The 20532-nt window shown below is 43.2% G+C and overlaps 1 protein-coding gene across 2 annotated transcripts in view; it reads right to left on the bottom strand.

Moving 5' to 3' along the window:
• Positions 1–20532, bottom strand: part of LOC144669571 (ubinuclein-2-like) — a 78414-nt gene that overhangs the window by 28277 nt on the left and 29605 nt on the right. For both annotated transcript variants that reach the window (XM_078532067.1, XM_078532068.1), the window contains 5 exons: positions 16423–16493; positions 15819–15948; positions 13929–14047; positions 10043–10156; positions 1485–1628 (listed from right to left, as the gene is read on the bottom strand). In XM_078532067.1, coding sequence (XP_078388193.1) covers positions 1485–1628; positions 10043–10156; positions 13929–14047; positions 15819–15948; positions 16423–16493 — 578 coding nt within the window. The remainder of the gene's footprint in view (positions 1–1484; positions 1629–10042; positions 10157–13928; positions 14048–15818; positions 15949–16422; positions 16494–20532) is intronic.

Genomic DNA, 20532 nt, shown 5'->3' with positions numbered 1-20532 from the left:
CAACTCACCTGGATGTCCAACTGAGGTGAGCAGGAGCACATCACTTGGGGAACTGCAGGCACAAAGTCCAACCAGCAATTCTTCAGCAATTTCTGAGGGGGTAGGGTGGAGAGCTGGAGGTGAGAGTGTTGATGCCTGTGTGCAAGCCGCTATGTCAACAACCCTGTGCCACTACTGTAGCCTCTTAAATAACCTCCTCAGGTATGGTCTGCCACCTCTTAAGGTTCTCAATGTGTGATCAAATACTTCTACTGCTGTTCTGATGACACACCATAGGGCATGGATCCTGTTTCTGAAATTGTATGTCCAATGCTGACTTGATTTCACGCTACACGTGTTGCCAGTTTTACAAAGCTACCCAGCTCAAGGAGAAGATGCTTAGAAGTTGTAAGTTAAGCGACTGTGAATTATTGAGGCAGTATGCTTGCCATTGTACAACACTTTAAACGGGCTAAGCTCTGGGAAGACACTGAGGAGGGTAAGCACTGGCTCAGGTCTTCCTTCTTACAAATGGGCTATTCAAAAGCAGAGGACACTGTGGAGAACTCTCTTCTTCAAAATGGTGCCATGGGATAGTTTACATCCACCTGAGAGTGCAGACAAGGCCTCACTTTAACATCTCACCCAAAAGGCAGCACCTCCTCAAAGCAACACTGGAGTTTCCTAGAATATGAGCTCAAGTCTCTGGAGTGGGACTTGAACCCACAGCTTTGTGACTCAGAAGCTTTGTGACACAGAGTGCTACCCACTGAGCCTTGGCTGATGTAGCTTGAAATGGGATCCATGCACTAAGCAGTAGTCAGTGCCCCTCGCTGGAAAGTGCAAGTATGTGCACAGCAAGTGAGGGCAGGATTGAGTAAAGCTGCGATGCTTTTCACAGTCGATTACCCTGCTGACAAGCTGTCTCAGCTCGTGTATGAAGAAGGTTGACTTGGGCAAATGTGCCCATAGCTCAAGGCAGTGCCAACGGGAGAAATGCAGGGATATCTGGCTGGAGAAATGCAAGGATGTCTGGCTGCTGGACTGGGGAACTCCATCTTAAATAATATTTCACCCAATGGATCTCTTCCAATTTGAGCCAGATTGTGAGGGGCGGAGAGAAGGAACCGTGGACCGTGGCGAGCAGATTCAGACCATGTGGAGACAGCAGCTTCTCTTCAGTCCTGCCTTGCAGGCTAGGCCAATAGCCTTTGTGGAGCTGTTCACGAAGTAGACAATCCCTTTTTCCCATCGAATGGTTTTACCTCAGTGGGGGAAGAGACATTACCCCCATGCTCACAGAAATGATCAGCCCTCTGAACAACTGTGCTGCCTTTATAGAAAAGGCCATGCTTAAATTGGGGAAAAATATGGATGAATAAAATGCAATCAGAAAGTAATACGGTGCTCAATGACTGAAACTAATCTGCAGAAATTCGTCACTGTGCGAATCATTTGTTACTCTTCAAAAGGTGTGGAGGAATATAAAAGGCAGCCCATCTTACCGTGCTTGCATCCAGCCTTTGGGCCAGATAGGTTTCACCTCAGTCTCCATAAAAGCCTTCAGATAATCCTCTGCTGACTGTGACTTGTTTTGCTCCAGTTCGTAACATCCCAGTTTTATCTTCACCAGGTTACACAGCAGGTCCCTGATCATGGCAATGATAAACGGAGTGTTGTCAGAGTTTGCACACTTTCTGGGTCAATCATCTTGCACTATTAATTCTCTCCACCCTCTTTATCGCAAGTTCCTACTTTCCTCGCCTGAAGGTGTGGCCTGTGGCTGTTGTACAGATCCAGTGGATTGTCAAGTCACCCTCGACACCAAGTGGCAATTCACATGAGAACGTAGACGGCCAGGCAGTCACCTAACCTAGCACAGAGTGAGAATGAAATCCAGGATAAAAATAAAAATACCTGGAAAAACTCAGCAGGTCTGACAGCATCTGCGGAGAGGAACACAGTTAACGTTTCAAGTCCGAATGACTCTTCAACAGAACCGAGGAAAAATAGAAGAGAGGTGAAATATAAGCTGGTTTAAGGGGGGAGGGGGTGGGGCAAGTAGAGCTGGATAGAGGGCCATCGATAGGTGGAGATTGCCAAAAAATGTCATAGACAAAAGGTCAAAGAGGTGTTGAAGGTGGTGATATTATCTAAGGAATGTGCTAGTAGGGACATTAAGGGTAGAAAGCAGGACGAGCAAGGTACAGATAGCCCTAGTGGGGGTGGGGTGGGGAGAAGGGGGAATTAGGCTGAAGGTAGAGATAAAACAATGGATGGAAATACATTTAAAAATAATGGAAATAGGTGGGAAAAGAAAAATATATATAAATTATTGGAAAAAGGGGGGTGGGGATGGAGGAGAGAGTTCACGATCTAAAATTGTTGAACTCAATATTCAGTCCGGAAGGCTGTAAAGTGCCTAGTCGGAAGATGAGGTGCTGTTCCTCCAGTTTGCGTTGAGCTTCACTGGAACAATGCAGCAGGCCAAGGACGGACATGTGGGCATGAGAGCATGTGGGTCTGTCCGCAAGCATGACCCAGACCTCCCTTTCGCTTGTCATTTCAATACACCACCCAGCTCTCATGCCCACATGTCCGTCCTTGGCCTGCTGCATTGTTCCAGTGAAGCTCAACGCAAACTGGAGGAACAGCACCTCATCTTCTGACTAGGCACTTTACAGCCTTCCGGACTGAATATTGAGTTCAACAATTTTAGATCATGAACTCTCTCCTCCATCCCCACCCCCTTTCTTCCAATAATTTATATAGATTTTTCTTTTCCCGCCTATTTCCATTATTTTTAAATGTATTTCCATCCATTGTTTTTTCTCTACCTTTTAGCCTATTTCGATCCCTTCCCCCCACCCCACCCCCACTAGGGCTATCTGTCCCTTGCTCATCCTGCTTTCTATCCTTAATGTCCCTATTAGCACATTCCTTAGATAGTATCACCACCTTCAACACCTTTGTCCCTTTGTCTATGACATCTTTTGACAATCTCCACCTATCGCTGGCCCTCTGTCCAGCTCTACTTGTGTTCCCCCCCGCCACAACCCTTAAACCAGCTAATATTTCACCACTCTTCTATTTTTCCTTGATTCTGTTGAAGAGTCATTCGGACTCGAAACGTTAACTGTATTCCTCTCCGCAGATGCTGTCAGACCTGCTGAGTTTTTCCAGGTATTTTTATTTTTGTTTTGGATTTCCAGCATCCGCAGTTTTTTGCTTTTATGAAATCCAGGATGTCTATCCTGCTTTAATGCTACTCTGGGAGGTGCCTTTATCTGTTATGGAGTATAACCTCACTTTATATCTACAGGTATCCAGCCAGTTATAGACAAATCTTGTTACCAATTATTAGAGTATAAACCCCTGCATAACATGCTCTCTGATGCCAAACATAGCTGCACCAATTGTAAAGATAGAGAAATCCTTGAAGGCGGCTGAACAAGTGAAAAGCAAGGAAGTTATTATGTCTTTAAAAATCAACGGTCAGCTGGAGAATTGCATCCAACTCAAGGCATCACATTTGAGGAAGGACATCAAGGCCTTAGACAGGGTGCAGAGGAGATTTACTAACAAGGGTAAGGGGCTACAGTTGTGCAGAGAAACGAGAGAAGCTGGGATTATTCTCCTTAGAGCAGAGGAGGTTATGGAGGATTTAGTAGAGGTACTACTTTATGAATGAATATCCAGCTCTACCTGTCCCACCCACCCCGTAAACCAGCTTACATTTCACCTCTTTTCTATTTTTCCTTAGTTCTGTTGAAGAGTCATACGGACTCGAAACGTTAACTGTGTTCCTCTCCGCAGATGCTGCCAGACCTGAGTTTTTCCAGGTATTTTTATTTTTGTTTCAAATTTATGAATGAGTTCGATTAAGAGTAAGAAGGTAAAAACTGTTTCCTTTGGCAGGAGGATCAGTAACCGGGGACAGAGATTGAAAATAACAGGCATGAGAAGCGCAGGTGGCAGACATGGAGAATTTTCCTTTGTAAACACAGCTCTGATCTGGAATGCAGTACCAAAAAGGATGGTGGAAGCAGATTCAATATTATATTTCAGAACAGAACTGGATATATTCTTGAAAAGAAAAAGTGCAGACACAGGTATGATAGGCCGAAAGGCCTGATTCTGCACTGTATGATTCTATAAATTTACAAAAAAATATATAATATGAAATGAGTTTTTTTACCTAGTCACACTCTGCCAATAACTGTGGTCATCCATAAGGCAGGGTGTCTCATTCTTTTAACCACTAGCCAATATTGTGACAGTTCTACCATTCTCCCCATGGCTCAACTTTACCACATGGTGTGGTACAGAGCTTACAGATCAGAATAATTCACTGGATTGTCTATTAGCTGATTTTAGTGATGTTCTCTTGGGCCTGGGTGCCCAATCATGATCCAGAGGGTCTCTGTTGGAGAGAGTGTTGAGGAGGTATATGGGTGGGAAAAGCTGTTACCATAGTTGGAAACCCTTGAATGTGCTCATAGTCCAGCCTCTAGTGTGACTCATCGAGTGGCACTGAATGGCTTCTAGCACCCGAAAAACTGTAGCCAGCGACTCTCAGCAGCATCAGAGGAAGAGGCAGTTGGCAAAAAAGTTCAGGATGTACAAGTGACCAAAAATAGCTAGCAGAAAACTTGAGGCAGAAAATCAACCATAGGCATTCATGAAGTGCTCGTCAGAGAGAAGAAATAAGAAAGAAATTGCATTTATAATAGCGCCTTTCATGACCTCCCAAAACCAATGAAGCATTTTTGAAGTGTAATCACTATTGTAATGTAGGGAACACAGCAAGTTCCCAAAAACAGCAATGAGATAATGACCAGATAATCTGTTTTAATGATGTCGATTGAGAGGTAAATACTGGCCAGGACACCAGGGAGAACTCCTTGTGCTTCTTTGAATAGTGCCATGGGGCATTCTGCGCCCACCTGAGGGGCAGTCGTGACCTCAGTGCAACATCTCAGCTGAAGGATGGCACTTCAGGCATTGCAGTACTCCATCAGTACTGCACTGGATTGTCAGCCTGGAATTTTTTTGCTCAAGTTGCTGGAGTGGGCCTTGAACCCACAACCTTTTTGGCAGGAAGAATAAAAAAAACTTATTATCTAAATGGTGAGAGATTGAACAGCTCAGATTCAGAGGGATCTGGGTGCTCTAGTGCATGAATCACAGGAGGCTAGTATGCAGATACAGCAAGTAATTAGCTAATAGAATGTTATTGTTTATCGGGAGGGGAATTGATTGCAAAAGTAGGGAGGTTATGCTTCAGCTGTACAGGGCATTGGCGAGACCACATCTGGAGTATTGTGTACAGTACTGGTCTCCTTACTTAAGGAAAGATGTAAATGCGTTAGCAGGTCAGAGGAGGTTTACTAGACTAATACCTGGAATGGGAGGGTTGTCTTATGAGTAAAGGTTGGACAGGTTAGGCTTATTTCTACTGAAATTTAGAAGAGTAAGAGGTGACTTGACTGAATCTTTAAGATCCTGAGGTATCTTGACAGGGTGGATGTGGAGAGGATGTTTCTTCTTGTGGGAGAATCTAGAACAAGGGGTCACTGTTTAAAAATAAGGGGTCACTCATTTAAGGCAGAGATCAGGGTTGTGAGTCTTTGGAACTCTCTTCCTGGAAAGGTGGTGGAAATAGAGAATCTTTGAATATTTTTAAGGTAGAGCTAGATAGATTCTTGATTAACAAGGAGGTGAAAGGTTATTGGGGGTAGGTAGGAATGTGGGGTTGAGGTTACAATCAGATCAACCATGATCTTATTGAATGGCGGAGCAGGCTTGAGGGGCCTAGTGGCCTACTCCTGCTTTTAATTTGTATGTTCATATGTAACCTCTGACTCAGAGGCGAGAGGGTGACCTAAGGAGCCACAGCTGTGGAGTAAAATTCCACCCACACTGATTTGATAAAATACGTCATAACCCGAATCTCTTGCTACCCGGGATGAAGGATTTGTGCCAAAGTGTAGGATTTTGGGGCCCATGCCTCTTAGGGATCGGGTGGATGTTCGGCAGACTGAACCCATTAACAGGAAGCACTTTGTCGTTCCAGATATTTTCCTTCAACGGCTGTAGCTGCACCTTCCTAAACAAAAATGCTCAAGAGTCACTTTCATAACATGGTTATGCAGCTCATCAGTTCCTCTCTACTCCACTGAGTTGAACACATTGTGTCAGCTGCAACAAAAGCACAAATTGCTGAAAATACACTTTTGATCAGTCAGCCTCTGTATTGGGGCTATGGGGAAAGAGCAGGGGCAGTGGGGCTAATTGGAGAGTTCTTTCAAAGAGCCAACACTGCCATGATGGGATGAATGCCCTCCTTCTGTGCTGTATGTTTCTATGATGTTTCTGGTGCACGGCATGGCCCTTTACCAAGGGTGTGCATGCATTGCTTCATGCTGGGGGCAAGATCTGACAAGGCGCCAAAAACAGTAGAGGTGAACAGCTCAGAGGTATTGGTGATCAAGAGGGAATCCACAAGAGGATCTGTGTAGAAGTGGGAGATTTGTGTTGAGTAAGGAGATAAGGCTTTAAACATGGGTTTTACAATTACAAAGACATAGACTCAAAGGAAAAAGGAGAAGAGTAAATATGCAGAGCAAGAATGACTCAAACAGAAATAATGACAAAGACAAGAACTTCATTGGTTGGTGTTCATGGAAGAGAATTACCAGCAAGCTAAAGAGAAAGATTTTTTAAAAACTGTGCGCAGGAAATGAAGGGTACGTACTCCAAATGTTATCTTGTATTTTAGGAACATTAGGAGGCCATTGGGTTCCTCAAGCCTATTCTATCACTCAGTTAGGTCATGGTTCATCTGCACGTCAACTTATCCTTGACCAACACAAACCTACTGATTTCAGCCTTAAAAAATTGAATTGCTCTTCAATGTCAATGTCTTATTAATGACATTGATAAGGTTTAATGTAAATTACATTAAGGTTTAAATGGCAATTATATTGTTAAACAGGTGATGGGTATTTGGACACCAATAACTGGGACACTGGGGGTGGAAGCAGTATTGACTGTGAGCTAAGTCAATAAACTCTCTCCAGCAAAGAAACTTGTTGTGTCTTAGTTTTAACTTTACCAACCGGCGTGGATCCAGTTAACACCCAGCATTGACAACCTTATTGGGAGAGAGTTCCAGATTTGTGAGAAAAGTGTTTGCTGATTTCACTCCTAAGTGGTCTAGCTCTAATTTTAAGATTGTATCCCATTGTTCTGGACTCTCCCCTCCAGAGGGGTTCGTGCCTCTGTTTCCACACTATTAAATCCTTTCAGCATTTTAAACGCCTTGGTCACATGGTCTGAACCGTCCCTTCACAGTTTGTCATGTTTGGGGATTTTTGCCCAATTTTCCACACAAAGGAGTTGGAAAATAGTTACATTTAAGTCTAATTGTTTCAAAGCATAGGTGGCGCAGTGGTCAGCGCTGATGCCTCACAGCTCCAGGGACCCAGGTTCAATTCTGACCTCGGGTGTCCGCATGGGTTTCTGCCGGGTGCTCTGGTTTCCTCCCACCTGGTGAATTGGCTATGGTTAAATCGCCCTTTAGAGAGTGTGTGTGTGTGTGTGTGTGTGTGTGTGCGCGCGCGCACGCGTTAATGTGTGCCCTGTTGATGGACTGGCGTCCCATCCTGGGTGTACCCTGACATTGCCTGTCGGGATAGGTTCCGACTCCCCGCAGCCCTGAATTGGATAAACTGGTTCTGGAAAAGTGAGTGAGTGTTTCGAAGCAAAATATATTCATCTAAGTGGGAGACTTAGCCTAAATACCCTTTGGGAGTGGGAAGAATCAGCCAAGAATTTTGCTTCTTATCCCTATCCATTGACTCCTGCTGCAAACGTATGTACCACCAGTGCACTCGGAGGCAAGAGTGAGGCTCAGCTCACACCAATGTAATTCAGTCCCATCTTAAAGCATATATTCGGTTTATTTTCAATATAATTTGATTTTTGATTATTTATAGTTGAATAATAAAGCTTAGAACAATTTGGGAAATAGAGTTGGTTGGAGTTGGGTTTATCCACAGTGCAGATAGAGCTGGGAGATGCAAAGCTGGGGAACTACATTGTGTCCACTCGTTGGTGGATGAAATTACTGCATGCAGAAACAGGAAGTGAGGCTTCATAGGCAGGAACTGTGTATATTAATATTAAAATAGTGTAGATACATGTTAGTTCACAAAAGGTGGTGAGTAGCCAACCTTAAGGAGAACCTGGCAATTTTTGTAAAAACTCTAAATTTGTACCAAATCACCTAGGTTGGCTAGTAACAATCTCTTTTTTACCACTCCTGCAATCAGCTGTAAATGAAGATATGAAGGACTCGGTTGTGTGTTAGGCAATGTGAATGGGTGAAGAGATAAAATTAAAGGACACAAAGAGAAAAATTAGAATCACTGAACATTAACACCACAGGAGGCAGCTATTTAGCCTAGCGTGCCTGTGTCAATGAGATGTCATGTACTTAATATTTAGTACAGAATATCAAAAGGGCAGGAGGCATTTTAGAAAATCTGAATAAACAGACTACTAAATATCACAAACAACCTGATTGTTTTTTTTTCTTGCATACTGTTCAATGACCTTGTCATGGGGTCCAAGTAACTGTTAGTCACAGGGTCCAGCTAATTGTTAGTCATGTGAGCGCTTGCACAGTGAGCACCAATAAGCTGTAGGTTGCATCACAACCCAAGCTCAATCCTTCTCTCAAACAATATTTGCACATGTGCGATCTGGGGAAAGAGAAGTCAAGTGTTTCAGTGGCTGGTTCCAGTGCTGCGACCGGGTCAAACTCTCATCAATCAACTTCTCCATGGGTGCTCTAAATCAGGAGATGGCTTTAACAGATGGGGGTTCCAGGTCCAGAATATAGCACTACCAGATGGGGTGTTAATCACTAACTAACAAATAAAGGAAATTAGGAGTAAAACAGATAATAAAAGGAAGAAATAGAATAAATGAATAAGCACCTTATTACATCCTATAAAGCGGTTGAGTAGGTTGGGACTTAATTTCCAGAATTAAGATAGCGAGAGGTGATCTTGGTTGAAACATATAAAATTCTTAAGGGGCTTGACCTGGTAAATGCTGGGAAGATGCTTCCCCAAGCTAAGAATCTAGAACATGTGGTTACAGTCTTAGAATAAGGGCTCAGTTATTTAGGACTGAGTAAGGAGACATTTCTTCACTCAAAGGGTTGTGAATCTTTTGGAATTCTCTACCCAGAGAGCGGTGGATGCTCAGGTATTAAATATATTCAAAGTAGATATCAACACATCTTTAGGCAAAGGGAATTAAGGAGCATGAGGATAGTGCGGGGAAGGTGGAGTTGAGGTAGGAAATCAGGCATGATTTTATTGAATGGTGCAGCACGCTAGAAAGGCTGAATGGTCAAACTTGCTCCTATTTCTTATGTTCTTAGGTACTGAGGATAACCTGAGATATTTTACAGCCAATGATAAAAGTTACTGCTGTTACGTAACAGCTGATTTGTGCAGAGCAAAATCTCTAAACAGCAAATGAACAAATGGCCAATTAATCAGGTAGTGCTGCTTTTAGGATATATGTTGGTCAGGACACAGAGCGCTTCGTATTCTTCTTCAAATAGTGGAATGGGATTGTATATGTCCAGGCAAACAGGGCTTTGGTTTAACTTCTCGCCTGAAAGACAGTACTTCTGCCAATGCAGCACTCCCTCAGCACAGCCCTGTCATGTGTGCTCAAGTTACAAAGCTTGAGCCCACGTACCTACTGACAAAGAGCACAGGGTGTTACCAACTGAGCCAAGCTGACAAAAATTAAAATAAGGAGACAAGACAGAGAAGGCAAAGGAAAAGAGATACTAAAAAGAGATAACAGGCGGAACTAAAATACTATTTTATTTTGAAATCTCAAAAGAGTGGCAGGCCCAGGAAGGACAAAGCTATTTGGCTAATTTAAGGGTCAATAAAGGCACTGTGGAAAAACCCAACGGACAATCTTAAAAAATGCTCCCTGGAGGGATGCCCTCAGCTTGTGAAATTCTTACCTGACATAATCATTCCAAAGAAACTTTTTCCGTGGTCCCATGACTCTTCGGCCTGGCTTATCGTCATCTTCCTCTTCAGAGGCATTTTTGTCTCGGTCCTCTTCGGACGCCATTCTGAAAAGACACCCAGTATGAGAGGAGGAGCTGGAAACTGACATCTGCCCTTTGCTCCCACCAACAGCCCGCCACCGCCCTTTCTCCCTTAGATCTAGGAACAGCTGCTGTTGCTGCCCATGCTCTCTAATATCCCCAGGTGCAGATGCTGACTGTGACCAATGGCTCTGACCCTCACAGGGAGCAGGACAGGAGTGTGCTGGGCTTGTGCAGTCAGCATGTGCATCTGGCATGCTGCAATGCAATCAAATAAAAATTAAATAGTCCAGAGAGAACCCATGTATCACCGCAACCCCACCCCACCCCACCTCCCATTTCAATAAATCACCACAGCTCCCTGGCCACAAACTAACACCTGCAATGGCCACATACTAACACCCTGTAACAGACCAGGAGAAAAGGGGTTTAAGGGTCCAGATACACAAATTACATAAGTTACTACACAGGTACAAAAATGTAACCAAAAAGACTAACAGAATGGTGGCCTTTATCTCAAGGGACTGAAATACAATGGGGAAGAAACTGTAGTTCAGTTGCACAGTGCCTTGGTCAGACCCCACGTGGAAACTGCAATCAGTTCTGGGCACTGAACCAACAGGAAAGTTATATCAGCCTTGGAGGGGGTGCAGTACAATTTCACTGCTAAGTGTTACATTAACAAGGGTGCATAAACTTGGCTTGTATTCCATTGAGCTTAAAAGATTGTGGAATGATGTAATAGAGGTCTTTAAAATGATAAGATGAATAAAACTGTCTTGTATTCCCTCAAGTAGAGAAGATTGAGGAGTGATCTGATGATTATGTTTAAAACGTTAAAAGTATTTGATAGGGTAGATACAGAGAAACCACTGGTGGAGGAATCCAGATCAAGTGATAGCAATGTAAAGAAAACAAAAAATTGTAATATTTTTCTTCCGTTAATAACCCTGTTATTCTTGTGTACTGGAAAACAGGCTGTTGGGGGTGTAAATATGGTAGTTGGAGTAAGAGCCAGAGTGACTGCAAGAGTCTAAAACCAACATTAAGAAAAGGTTTTGATATGTTAATGAACCAAAAGGAACTTCAATCAGAGTTTTACATTAAACAACGACAGCAGTAGTTTTGAACTGAGTTGCTTTCAAAGGGGGATACATGCATGTTGTAAAAAGATGTAAGTAAATAAGGTAAAGGTAGGGTAAGTTTATTTTTTTTAAAAAACTTAAGAGCTAAAGTAAAGAAGAGTCTAACAAGTCTGAGAAGAAAGCACTTCTAAAGAGATTGGTTGAAACAATAGAGAAATCAAAGGGAAGGAATACATTTAAGGAAATACTGAAGCCTATGTGAGGGGGTAGCTGTTGAGATCTCCCAGAAGACAGCAGGATAGCTGGTCAGACCTCCCAGAAGACAGTGTGAACAAGGTCAGACTGGGAGAACCAGTTGCTGTCAGCCTCAGAGGACACCTCAAGAAAAAAAGGCACTGTGTGGTTAAAAATTACTGGAATTCTATAGATTTTAACATCTATAAGGATAGTTGATGAACAGAAAAGGGGGAGGTCAGCTCTGAGGGTAGTTAAGGTCTTGTGGAACTGTTTTAAAGTACTGTTTACTGTGTGAAGCCATTCTTGTGTTTAAGTGTAACTGCCATTTTTTATTTTATTCTTTTAATAAACGTTTACTATAAAATCATCACAAATAGTCAGGGACATCACTTACTGATTTCAAAACCTCTCCTCACATTATACAAATTACAAAAACTGTTTTGGCAGCTGTTTCAAGTTTCCCTTTGGGATGTGGACAACTCGGCATTTATCATCAGCTGTGCCCTAACCTCAACCTTAAAATTAAACCTATACCATTCAGGAGTGAAATCAAGAAACACTTTCGCACGCCAAGGGTAGCAGAAATATGGAACTCGCTCTCCCCCAATGGGCAGTGGATACTGGGGGTCAATTGGAGCTTTCAAAACTGAGATAGATTTTTGTTGTGTCAGGGTAGCAAGGGATATCGAGCACCTGTAGGTAAACTGATTTGATACTGAGTGGCTTACTCCTGTTGCTATGTGACTAAGTGACAGAAAGTGATTGGAAAAAGGTTGCCATTAGAACTTGTGTTAAGAATCACCATCCTGTATGACACTGAGCTCTCTACTAGGAAATGCAGCACAATTTTACACTGTTATATGTTTGTTCAATTTGCTTTTCAACGCTTGTAGAAGTGATTGTTAACATTCTTGGTCCTGGTGCAGTGGGGACCTCCCAGTGCACATGGCGCTGATTGACATTAACCTCCCCCAAGGTGAAAGGAAATCTCTGCCTGCAATGACTGCCTTTGCCTCACATGAAGGGCAGGTTTGATGCCACAACTTGTCAGACTGTGTGTGTTTGCAGCTTGTTCACCACTTCCTGATCTTTCTTCACCATGTCCATTCTCTAGCATTACTGAGGAGACATGAGCCCCGGGGTGATTTCCTTCATCCTGCATTCAAGGTTGTCCAGGTCAATGATAATACCTCATCGGCTGCCCCAGCTAATATCTGCTGAGTTATCACCAATGATGCCTATTTCCACTTCCACAACATTGCCTCCCTTGGCCCACCTGCAACTGAAACCTTCATCCATGTCTTTGTTAACTCCAGACTTTACTATTCTAATGCTCTCCTGGCCAACCTCCAATCTACCACCTTCCGTAAACGAGCTCATCCAAAATCCTGCTGCCTGTAGTCTAACTCACACCAAGTCCTGTGACCCATCACCCCTGTGTATGCTAATTTACATTGATCGCCAGACCCCCAGTCTGGTAATGCCTCAGTTTTAAAATTCTCAACATTGTTTTCAAATCCCTCCATGCCCTCACTCTTCCCGATCTGTACATTCTCCATGGCAACGCCTCTACCAATCAGAGTCCATTTGCCAATCAATCAGCACCCTCTTCTCATGCAGTATAAATTGTTGTTCCTTCTGAGATTTGGTATTCTTGCAAATCTGTCCTGACGAGTGCAAGATGAAAAGCTCTGACAGCATGTCTCTTTTTTCAGCAATACTCAAATTCTGTACTATCATTCTCCTCTAACCCTGCAATCTCTGTGCTCCTCCAATTCTGCGCTCTAGCGTAGCTCCGATAGTCATCAACCACCACTGGCTGCTGTGCCTCTGCTGCCTAAACTCTAAACACTAGGATTTCCTCCCTAAACCCCTTCACCTCTCTCTCTCTCTCTTCCTCTAGTCCCTTCTTTAAACTCTTTGACCAAGCTTTGGTCACCTGTCCCTGTATCTCCTTATGTGGTTTACTGTCAAATTTTATCTGATAGATGCTACCATAAAATGACTTGTGACATTTTACTACATTACAGGCACTATATAAATACAAGTTGTTGCTGCTAGACCAACTTCAGCATCTGTTGATCCTGATGACTCAATGCTAAGTGTGGCTTTCTCTAGACAGTTCCGCCATTGTCTGTTCGTAATTGGCTATTTGGAGGGTGTAGGACTGAGCCTAGAATGATTCCCCTTACAATTTTCCCTGTGGAGAAAGGTTTGTCTCCCTTTACAGTGCTGTCACATAACACAAAGAAGTTGTGCTTTAACAATTTAACAGAGAACGCTAGAACTCCAGGGTGCTTTGCTGATCTAAATTTTAGTACTTTTTTATCTAAAAAGTACAAGAGAAAAATACCTCAGGGCAAGCCAATGAACCCTAGCACATCATTCACCATGACTTTTCTGGTCTAGTACTTGAGTCTGGGAGAGCACTTGGAAGAAAACAATTGGAAAAGAGGGCTGAGGAGTACACATACTTGGCAAACCGGGCCTGCGTATGTGCTTGCAGTTCTTCCTGGTATTTTATCAGCTGAGCTGGCATCACATTTGCCACTGCTTCCTTCAGCTTCTGTGTCGGATCCCGTAACCGCTCGTCCTGGGAAGGCAACACAGGCATTGAGAAAAGAAAATAACTCGCATTTCTACAGCGTCTCTCATAACTTCAGGATGCCCCAAACACTTCAGAGCCAATGAAGTCATTTTGAAGTGTAGTAGTTACTGTTGTATGAAATGTGGGAGCCAATTTGTGCACAGCAAGCTCCCACAAACAGCAAAGTAATAATGATCTGTTTTGGTGATGTTGACCGAGGAATAAATATTGGCCAAGATACTGGGGTGAACTCTGTTCTTTTCTGAATAGCACCATGGGATTTTTCATGTTACCTGAGAGGGCAGATGAGGCCTTGGTTTAATCTCTTATTTTAACACAACGTCTCTGACAGTGCAGCAAGTACTGCACTGCAATGTCAGCCTAGATTATATGTTCAAGTCTCTGAATCCACAGCCATCTGACTCAGAAGAAAGAGTGCTACACACTGTGCCATGGAGTAAAATCTTTTACTCTGTGTAGTAGTTGATCTCCTTTTGGTGTTGCACACGGAGATCATATGTAGTCATCAAATTTAGCAGGGCCAAGAGATGATAAGTGGACCAGGGTGTGCAGACATAATCCATTCCCATTTTAAAATCGTACACTTTGTACTTAGATAGTACTCTTATTTCACTTACAATTAAAGAACAAAACTTATGGTAATTTACAAAGCAGACTTGAGCTATTTGGTGCTTCAGAATTTCTTTCCAACATAGCCCAAGTAGCTGGGAGATGCAAACCTTTGGCCCTACAGGGGAAGGATGTAATTACAGCATAAGTTTACACAGGAAAATTCCACAATGAATGCAGGCATGGGAATTTATAATGGGTAAAGGCAACTTAAGAGCGACATTGAGCGATAGTAAGGTTTTTCAGGTGGGAAGTGCATTTTAACATTTTGTAGATAACGCTGGGAAGTCCAATCAGCAGCCTTTTTTGCTCGGGAGCTCCACCTATGTAGCCTGTTAAGTCCTGAGTAAAACATCTCTTCCTCTGCTTGGTTCCTACATTTGAATTTCACAGGTCTAATGGTCTGGAATGGGCTGTTCTGATTGCAACTACTTCACTGATGAAAGAATTCTACATTGATCCATAACTTACATTAAGAGGTAGAAGAGGCAAGATTTGTGCTTCATCAACATTTTACTAAATGTTGGTGAAATTTTAATTTAGCAGTGGCGCTCAATGTTCTACGTAACCCATCGGGCTCAATATTCAGCAACTAATTGTAGCATGGAGACAGAAAGCTGGCCACCCTTTGTGAAACTGCAACACAGCATAAATCACAGCTACACTCAGCCATTCACCCCCTCCCTAGTACACAGTGGGAGGCGGAAGTGGCTCTTATTATCTCCCTAAGACATCTGTGTAGTATACGGGCCTCTACAGCCTCCGCTGTGGTTGATGATCAAGGGATTGTATGCACCTGCTGCTGGGACACAGGGCAGCTTAGGACAGCTACTCAGCTATGCTCCTCGCTAACAGCGCACTTAGAATGAGAAAAAGGAAGAGGTCAGGTCTTGGTAAGCTTGAAGTCTCTTTCCTTGACCGCCAGAGGCCAATTAAAATGCCCCTACTGTTGCTTAGACTGAGTCTCATCACCTCAGCAAGACTGGGAATCAAAGCTGGAACCTGCTGGCCAGTATGATTGATATACTATCCTTGCCCCGTTTATATCCCTCTGGGCATTTTAATGGGCCAGCGGTCTACACAAGACAAGTCCTGTGTGTGGAAAGAGGGAACACAAATTCTGTACACTAGCTCGAGTTCTTTTTACCTGCTCGTTGAGATGTAGTTTCTTCAGACGTTTCATTAGCGTGTCCTTGCTGCAGGGCAGGAAGGAGGCCAGGAAACCATACACTCCTGAACGCAGAGTCACATTCAACTCCTGCATTTGTAGCTCAATGCTGTACAGACAGACAGATGGACAGGCAGACGCTACTATTAGCAATAAGTTATCGATGACAAATATAAATACAATATAAATCCCCGCCATCACTGCTCTCTCTTCCCTTCGAAAACTGGAACTTGAAAAACATCCTGCATTTTGTCACACAATGTCAGTGCGCTGCCATGCACTTTAGGAGATCACGTGCACTGAATTTGTCACTTTGAGTGCAAGCAGGGAAGGAGGAAGACATCATTCAGCCAATGAACAACCTTATATTCATTCTCAGTTTCGCCTATTACCATCTTTTATGCTTTCATCAAAATGGAATAAGACCATTCAGCCCCTCCAGCCTGTTCTGCCATTCAAACAGATCATGCCTAGAGTTTATCCATTGCTTTGGGGATAATACTCCATCCATTTTTCTTACAAAATTGCATAAGCACAGGTCTTATCCTTGATCTTGGAAATCTGAACAAAGCAGAATACTTACTCCAGGAGGATGGTGTTAATATCCGGGGTGAAGAATTTCTTCTTTCCTTCCCCTTCAGGGACCTTGCTAGCCTGGGTAAACACAGTAACAGTATTAAAGGTACGGCCTTGAATATAATCACACCTGGGTATAAGCCCTCCAAGTCATTCAGTTAGAATCGGGCCTGTCCAGTGAACCATGGTGGAATGTATGTGGAATGATAAACTGTGTATATACAAGTGTTGCACTGAGTAATGTACAGTTAAGTACATCACTGTAAAATATATAGAATGTTACAGCAAAGGCTGTCATTCAGCCCGTTGTGTCTGTGCTGGCTTTCTGAAGGAGCAATTCACCTCATACCACTTCCCTACCTTTCCCCTGGCCCCGCGCACATTTCCTTTTCAGATAATAATCTAATTCTCTTTTGAATGCCTTGATTGAATCTGCCTTCACCAAACTTTCGGGCTGTACATTCCAGATCCTAACCACTAGCTGTGTGGAGAAGTTTTTCCTCATGTTGCCTTGCTTCTTTTGTCAATTACCTTAACTCTCAATCTGGTTCTCGATCCAAATGCCAATGGGAACAGTTTCTCTCCATCTACTCTGTCCAGGCTTCTCATGATTTTGAATACCTCTATCAAATCTCCTCTCAACCCTCTCTTCCCCAAGGAGAACAGAGTTAACTTTGCCATTCTTCCTACATAACTGAAGTTCCTCATCCCTGGACGCATCCTCAAGAATATTTTCTGCGTTTCTTTAATGCCTTCACATCCTTCCCAAAGTGTGGTGCTCAAAACTGGATGCAATACTCCAGTTGAGGCTGAACCAGTGTTTTATACAGGTTTAACATAACTTCCTTACTTTTGTGCTCTATGTCTCTATTTATAATGTCCAGTACGCTATATGCTTTATTAACTGTTCCCTCAACCTTCAATGATTCAATGTCCTTCAATATTTATGCAGGTCCCTTTGCTCCCACACCCACTTTAGAATTGTACCCCTTATTTTATATTGTCTCTCCGTGTTCTTCCTACCAAAATGAATCACTCCACGCTTCTCTGTATTAAATTTTAACTGCCATTTGTCTGCTCATTCTACCAACCTGTCCATGTCCCTTTGTAGTTCTACACTATCTTCCTCACAGTTCACAATATTTCTAAGTTTAGTATCATCTGCAAATTTTGAAATTGCGCCCCATACACCAAGGCCTAGGTCACTGATATATATCAGGAAGAGCTGGGTCCTAACACTAAACCCTGGGGAACTCCACTACAAGTCTCCCTCGAATCCAAAAAATAGCCATTAACCGCTACTCCTTGTATCTTGTCACTCAGCCAATTTTATTTCCATGTTGCCACTTCTCCCTTTATTCCATGAACTCTAACTTTGCTCATGAGTCCGGTTTTGTGGTTCTTTATCAAATGTCTTTTGGAAGTCCATGTACACCACACCAACAGCATTACCCTCATTAGCCCTTTGTTACCTCTTCAAAAAAAAACTCAAGAGAGTTAGTTAAACATGATTTTTCCTTAACAAATACAAAGAACAAATTGCCCTTAACAGCTACAACACTGGCATCTACTCGACAATGAGGAAAATTGCCTAGGTATGTCCTGTCCACAAAAAGTAAGACAAATCCAATTACCACCCCATCAGTCTACTCTCAATTATCAACAAAGTAATGGAAGGTGTCATCGACAGTGCTATCAAGCAGTACTTACATAACAATAACCTGCTCAACTGATGCTCAGCTTAGGTACTGCCAGAGCCACTTGGCTCCTGACCTCATTACAGCGTTGTCCAAACATGGACAAAAGAGCTCAATTACAGAGGTGAGGTGAGAGTGACTGCCTTTAACATCAAAACAGCATTTGACCGAGAGTAGCATCAAGGAGCCTTGGCAAAATTGAAGTTAATGGGAATCAGGGGTAAAACTCTCTATTGGCTAGAGTGATACCTAACACAAAGGAAGATCGCTGTGGGTGTTGGAGGTCAATCATTTCAGCCCTAGGGCATTGCTGCAGGAGTTCCTCAGGATAGTGTCCTAGGCCCAACCATCTTAAGCTGCTTCATCAGTGACCTCCATCATAAGGTCAGAAGTGGGGATGTTCACTGACAACTGCACAATATTCAGCACTGTTCGCAACTCTTCAGATACTAAAGCATCAGTGTCCACATGCAGAAAAAGCTGGACAACATTCAGGCCTGGACTGATAAGTCATGCCACACAAGTGTCAGGCAATGACCATCTCCAATAAGAAAAAAATTTAACTATCTCTCCTTGACATTCAATAGCATTATCCTCGCTGAATCCCCTCTATCAACATTCTGGAGGCTACCATTGACCAGAAACTGAACTGGACTAGCCATATAAACACTGCTGCTAGAACAGGTGAGAGACTGGGAATTGAGGTGAGTAACTCACCACCTGACTCCTCAAAGCCTGTCCTCCAACTACAAGGCACAAGATGGAAAACTCTCCACTTGCCTGGACGAGTGCATCCCCAACAACATTAAAGAAGCTCGACACCATCGAGGACAAAGCAGCCCACTTGATCGGTACCCCATCCTCCAACCTCAACATTCACTCCATTCAACATAAATGCACAACTGCAGCAGTGTATACTATGTACAAAATGCACTGTAGCAACTCACCAAGGTTCCTTCGACAGCAGCTTCCAAACCCATGACCTCCACCTCCTTGAAGGACAAAGGCAGCAAATGCATGGGAAAACCACCACCTGCAAGTTCCCCTTCAAGCAACAAACCATCCTGACTTGGAACTATATCGCCATCCTTTCATTGTCAGTGGATCAAAATCCTGGATCTCCCTTCCAAGCACCACTGTGATTGCGCCTACATCACATGGACTGCAGCAGTTTAAGGCGATGTCTCACCAGCACTTTCTCAAGGGCAATTAGGGATGGGCAACAACGCCCACATCACATAAAGAATAAAAATAATCCGTGCTGCGACGGGTATTGCACAGTACATCATTAGAGAACACACACATACGCCCCTGTTTTGGGATGTAACGGACAGTATATCACTACAGAATATAATTGGTAAGGTAGTGTCATTATAAAACATATACGAGTAATATATCTCAATTTTTTAATGCAAATCTTTGTGTTAAGGTGTTTTGGAAAAGAAATGAGTCTCGCTGGGGCAATCTAGGGCAGGAGCCCTCTCTCACTGTAACCATATCCTGCAAATCCACCTCGGTTTTGGACTTTCTGCATGGGATAATGGAAGCTATTCTGCTGAATCCCTAGAAGCTCTGCCACAAGCTTCAACTGATTTAGCGCTTTATGGTTGGAGATAGGAGATCATATTGTCCTTCACACTTTTCCAAGTAAGTCCCAAAGGTGTGTCCAAGCTGTGCTTCAGTGACTATAATTGAGTGGTCTCAGTACAGCTTTATAGGACGTCAATACCATGCCATGGACTCTCAATCTTTAAACTTACTCTCAACTAGTGTTTTCTTAATCTGCAACAGCTGCCCTAAACTTTGATGCTTTGGCCCTCTCTTCTCAGGTGTTGATTCTTGCTGAAGTACAGTTCCATGGTTGACATCACAGATGGCCATTTTTCATGTGTGAACTAAGTGTTTGTGGACCAATCAACTATGTGGGGCATCATGGAAGATTCCATCCTCATCCGATAACCATACACAGTTGTTTCCCAGCAGCAATGAGGAACGGGTAACCTTGCCTTATTATTTTCCCCAAGCCTAGGGTTGTTGAGATGCTGGTGTTAGTATGTTCGAGGTGATGGAACCAGGTTGAACTAGGGGGTTCATGTAAATTAGGAAAGGAGATTTGGTTGACTATCCGAAAAGGTTTGGTGACATCTGGTACGAGGGGGAAAAAAAAGTCTTTTAAAGGTAATTGATGGACTCCTAGATAGAACAGCTGATCATAGTGAATCATCCTGCATAATGACTAGTGGATTTGAGCACATCAGGGGATTGCCTGGTCATTCATGAGGAATCACAAAGGAACTTTTCAAAGAGTCTTCCAGGATAGGCTGGTGTCTGGAATTCTTCCTCTCCCAAGAAGTAGGGGATGAAAAGGTTGGGATGCGAGAAGATCATCAGGCAAAGGACAGCAGCAAGCATGCACGGGG

The sequence above is a fragment of the Cetorhinus maximus genome, chromosome 29 (genome assembly GCF_964194155.1).
Source record: "Cetorhinus maximus chromosome 29, sCetMax3.hap1.1, whole genome shotgun sequence".
Classification (NCBI taxonomy): domain Eukaryota; kingdom Metazoa; phylum Chordata; class Chondrichthyes; order Lamniformes; family Cetorhinidae; genus Cetorhinus; species Cetorhinus maximus.
The sequence above is the reverse complement of the archived record's forward strand: the minus strand, read 5'-3'. Positions and strand labels throughout refer to the sequence as shown.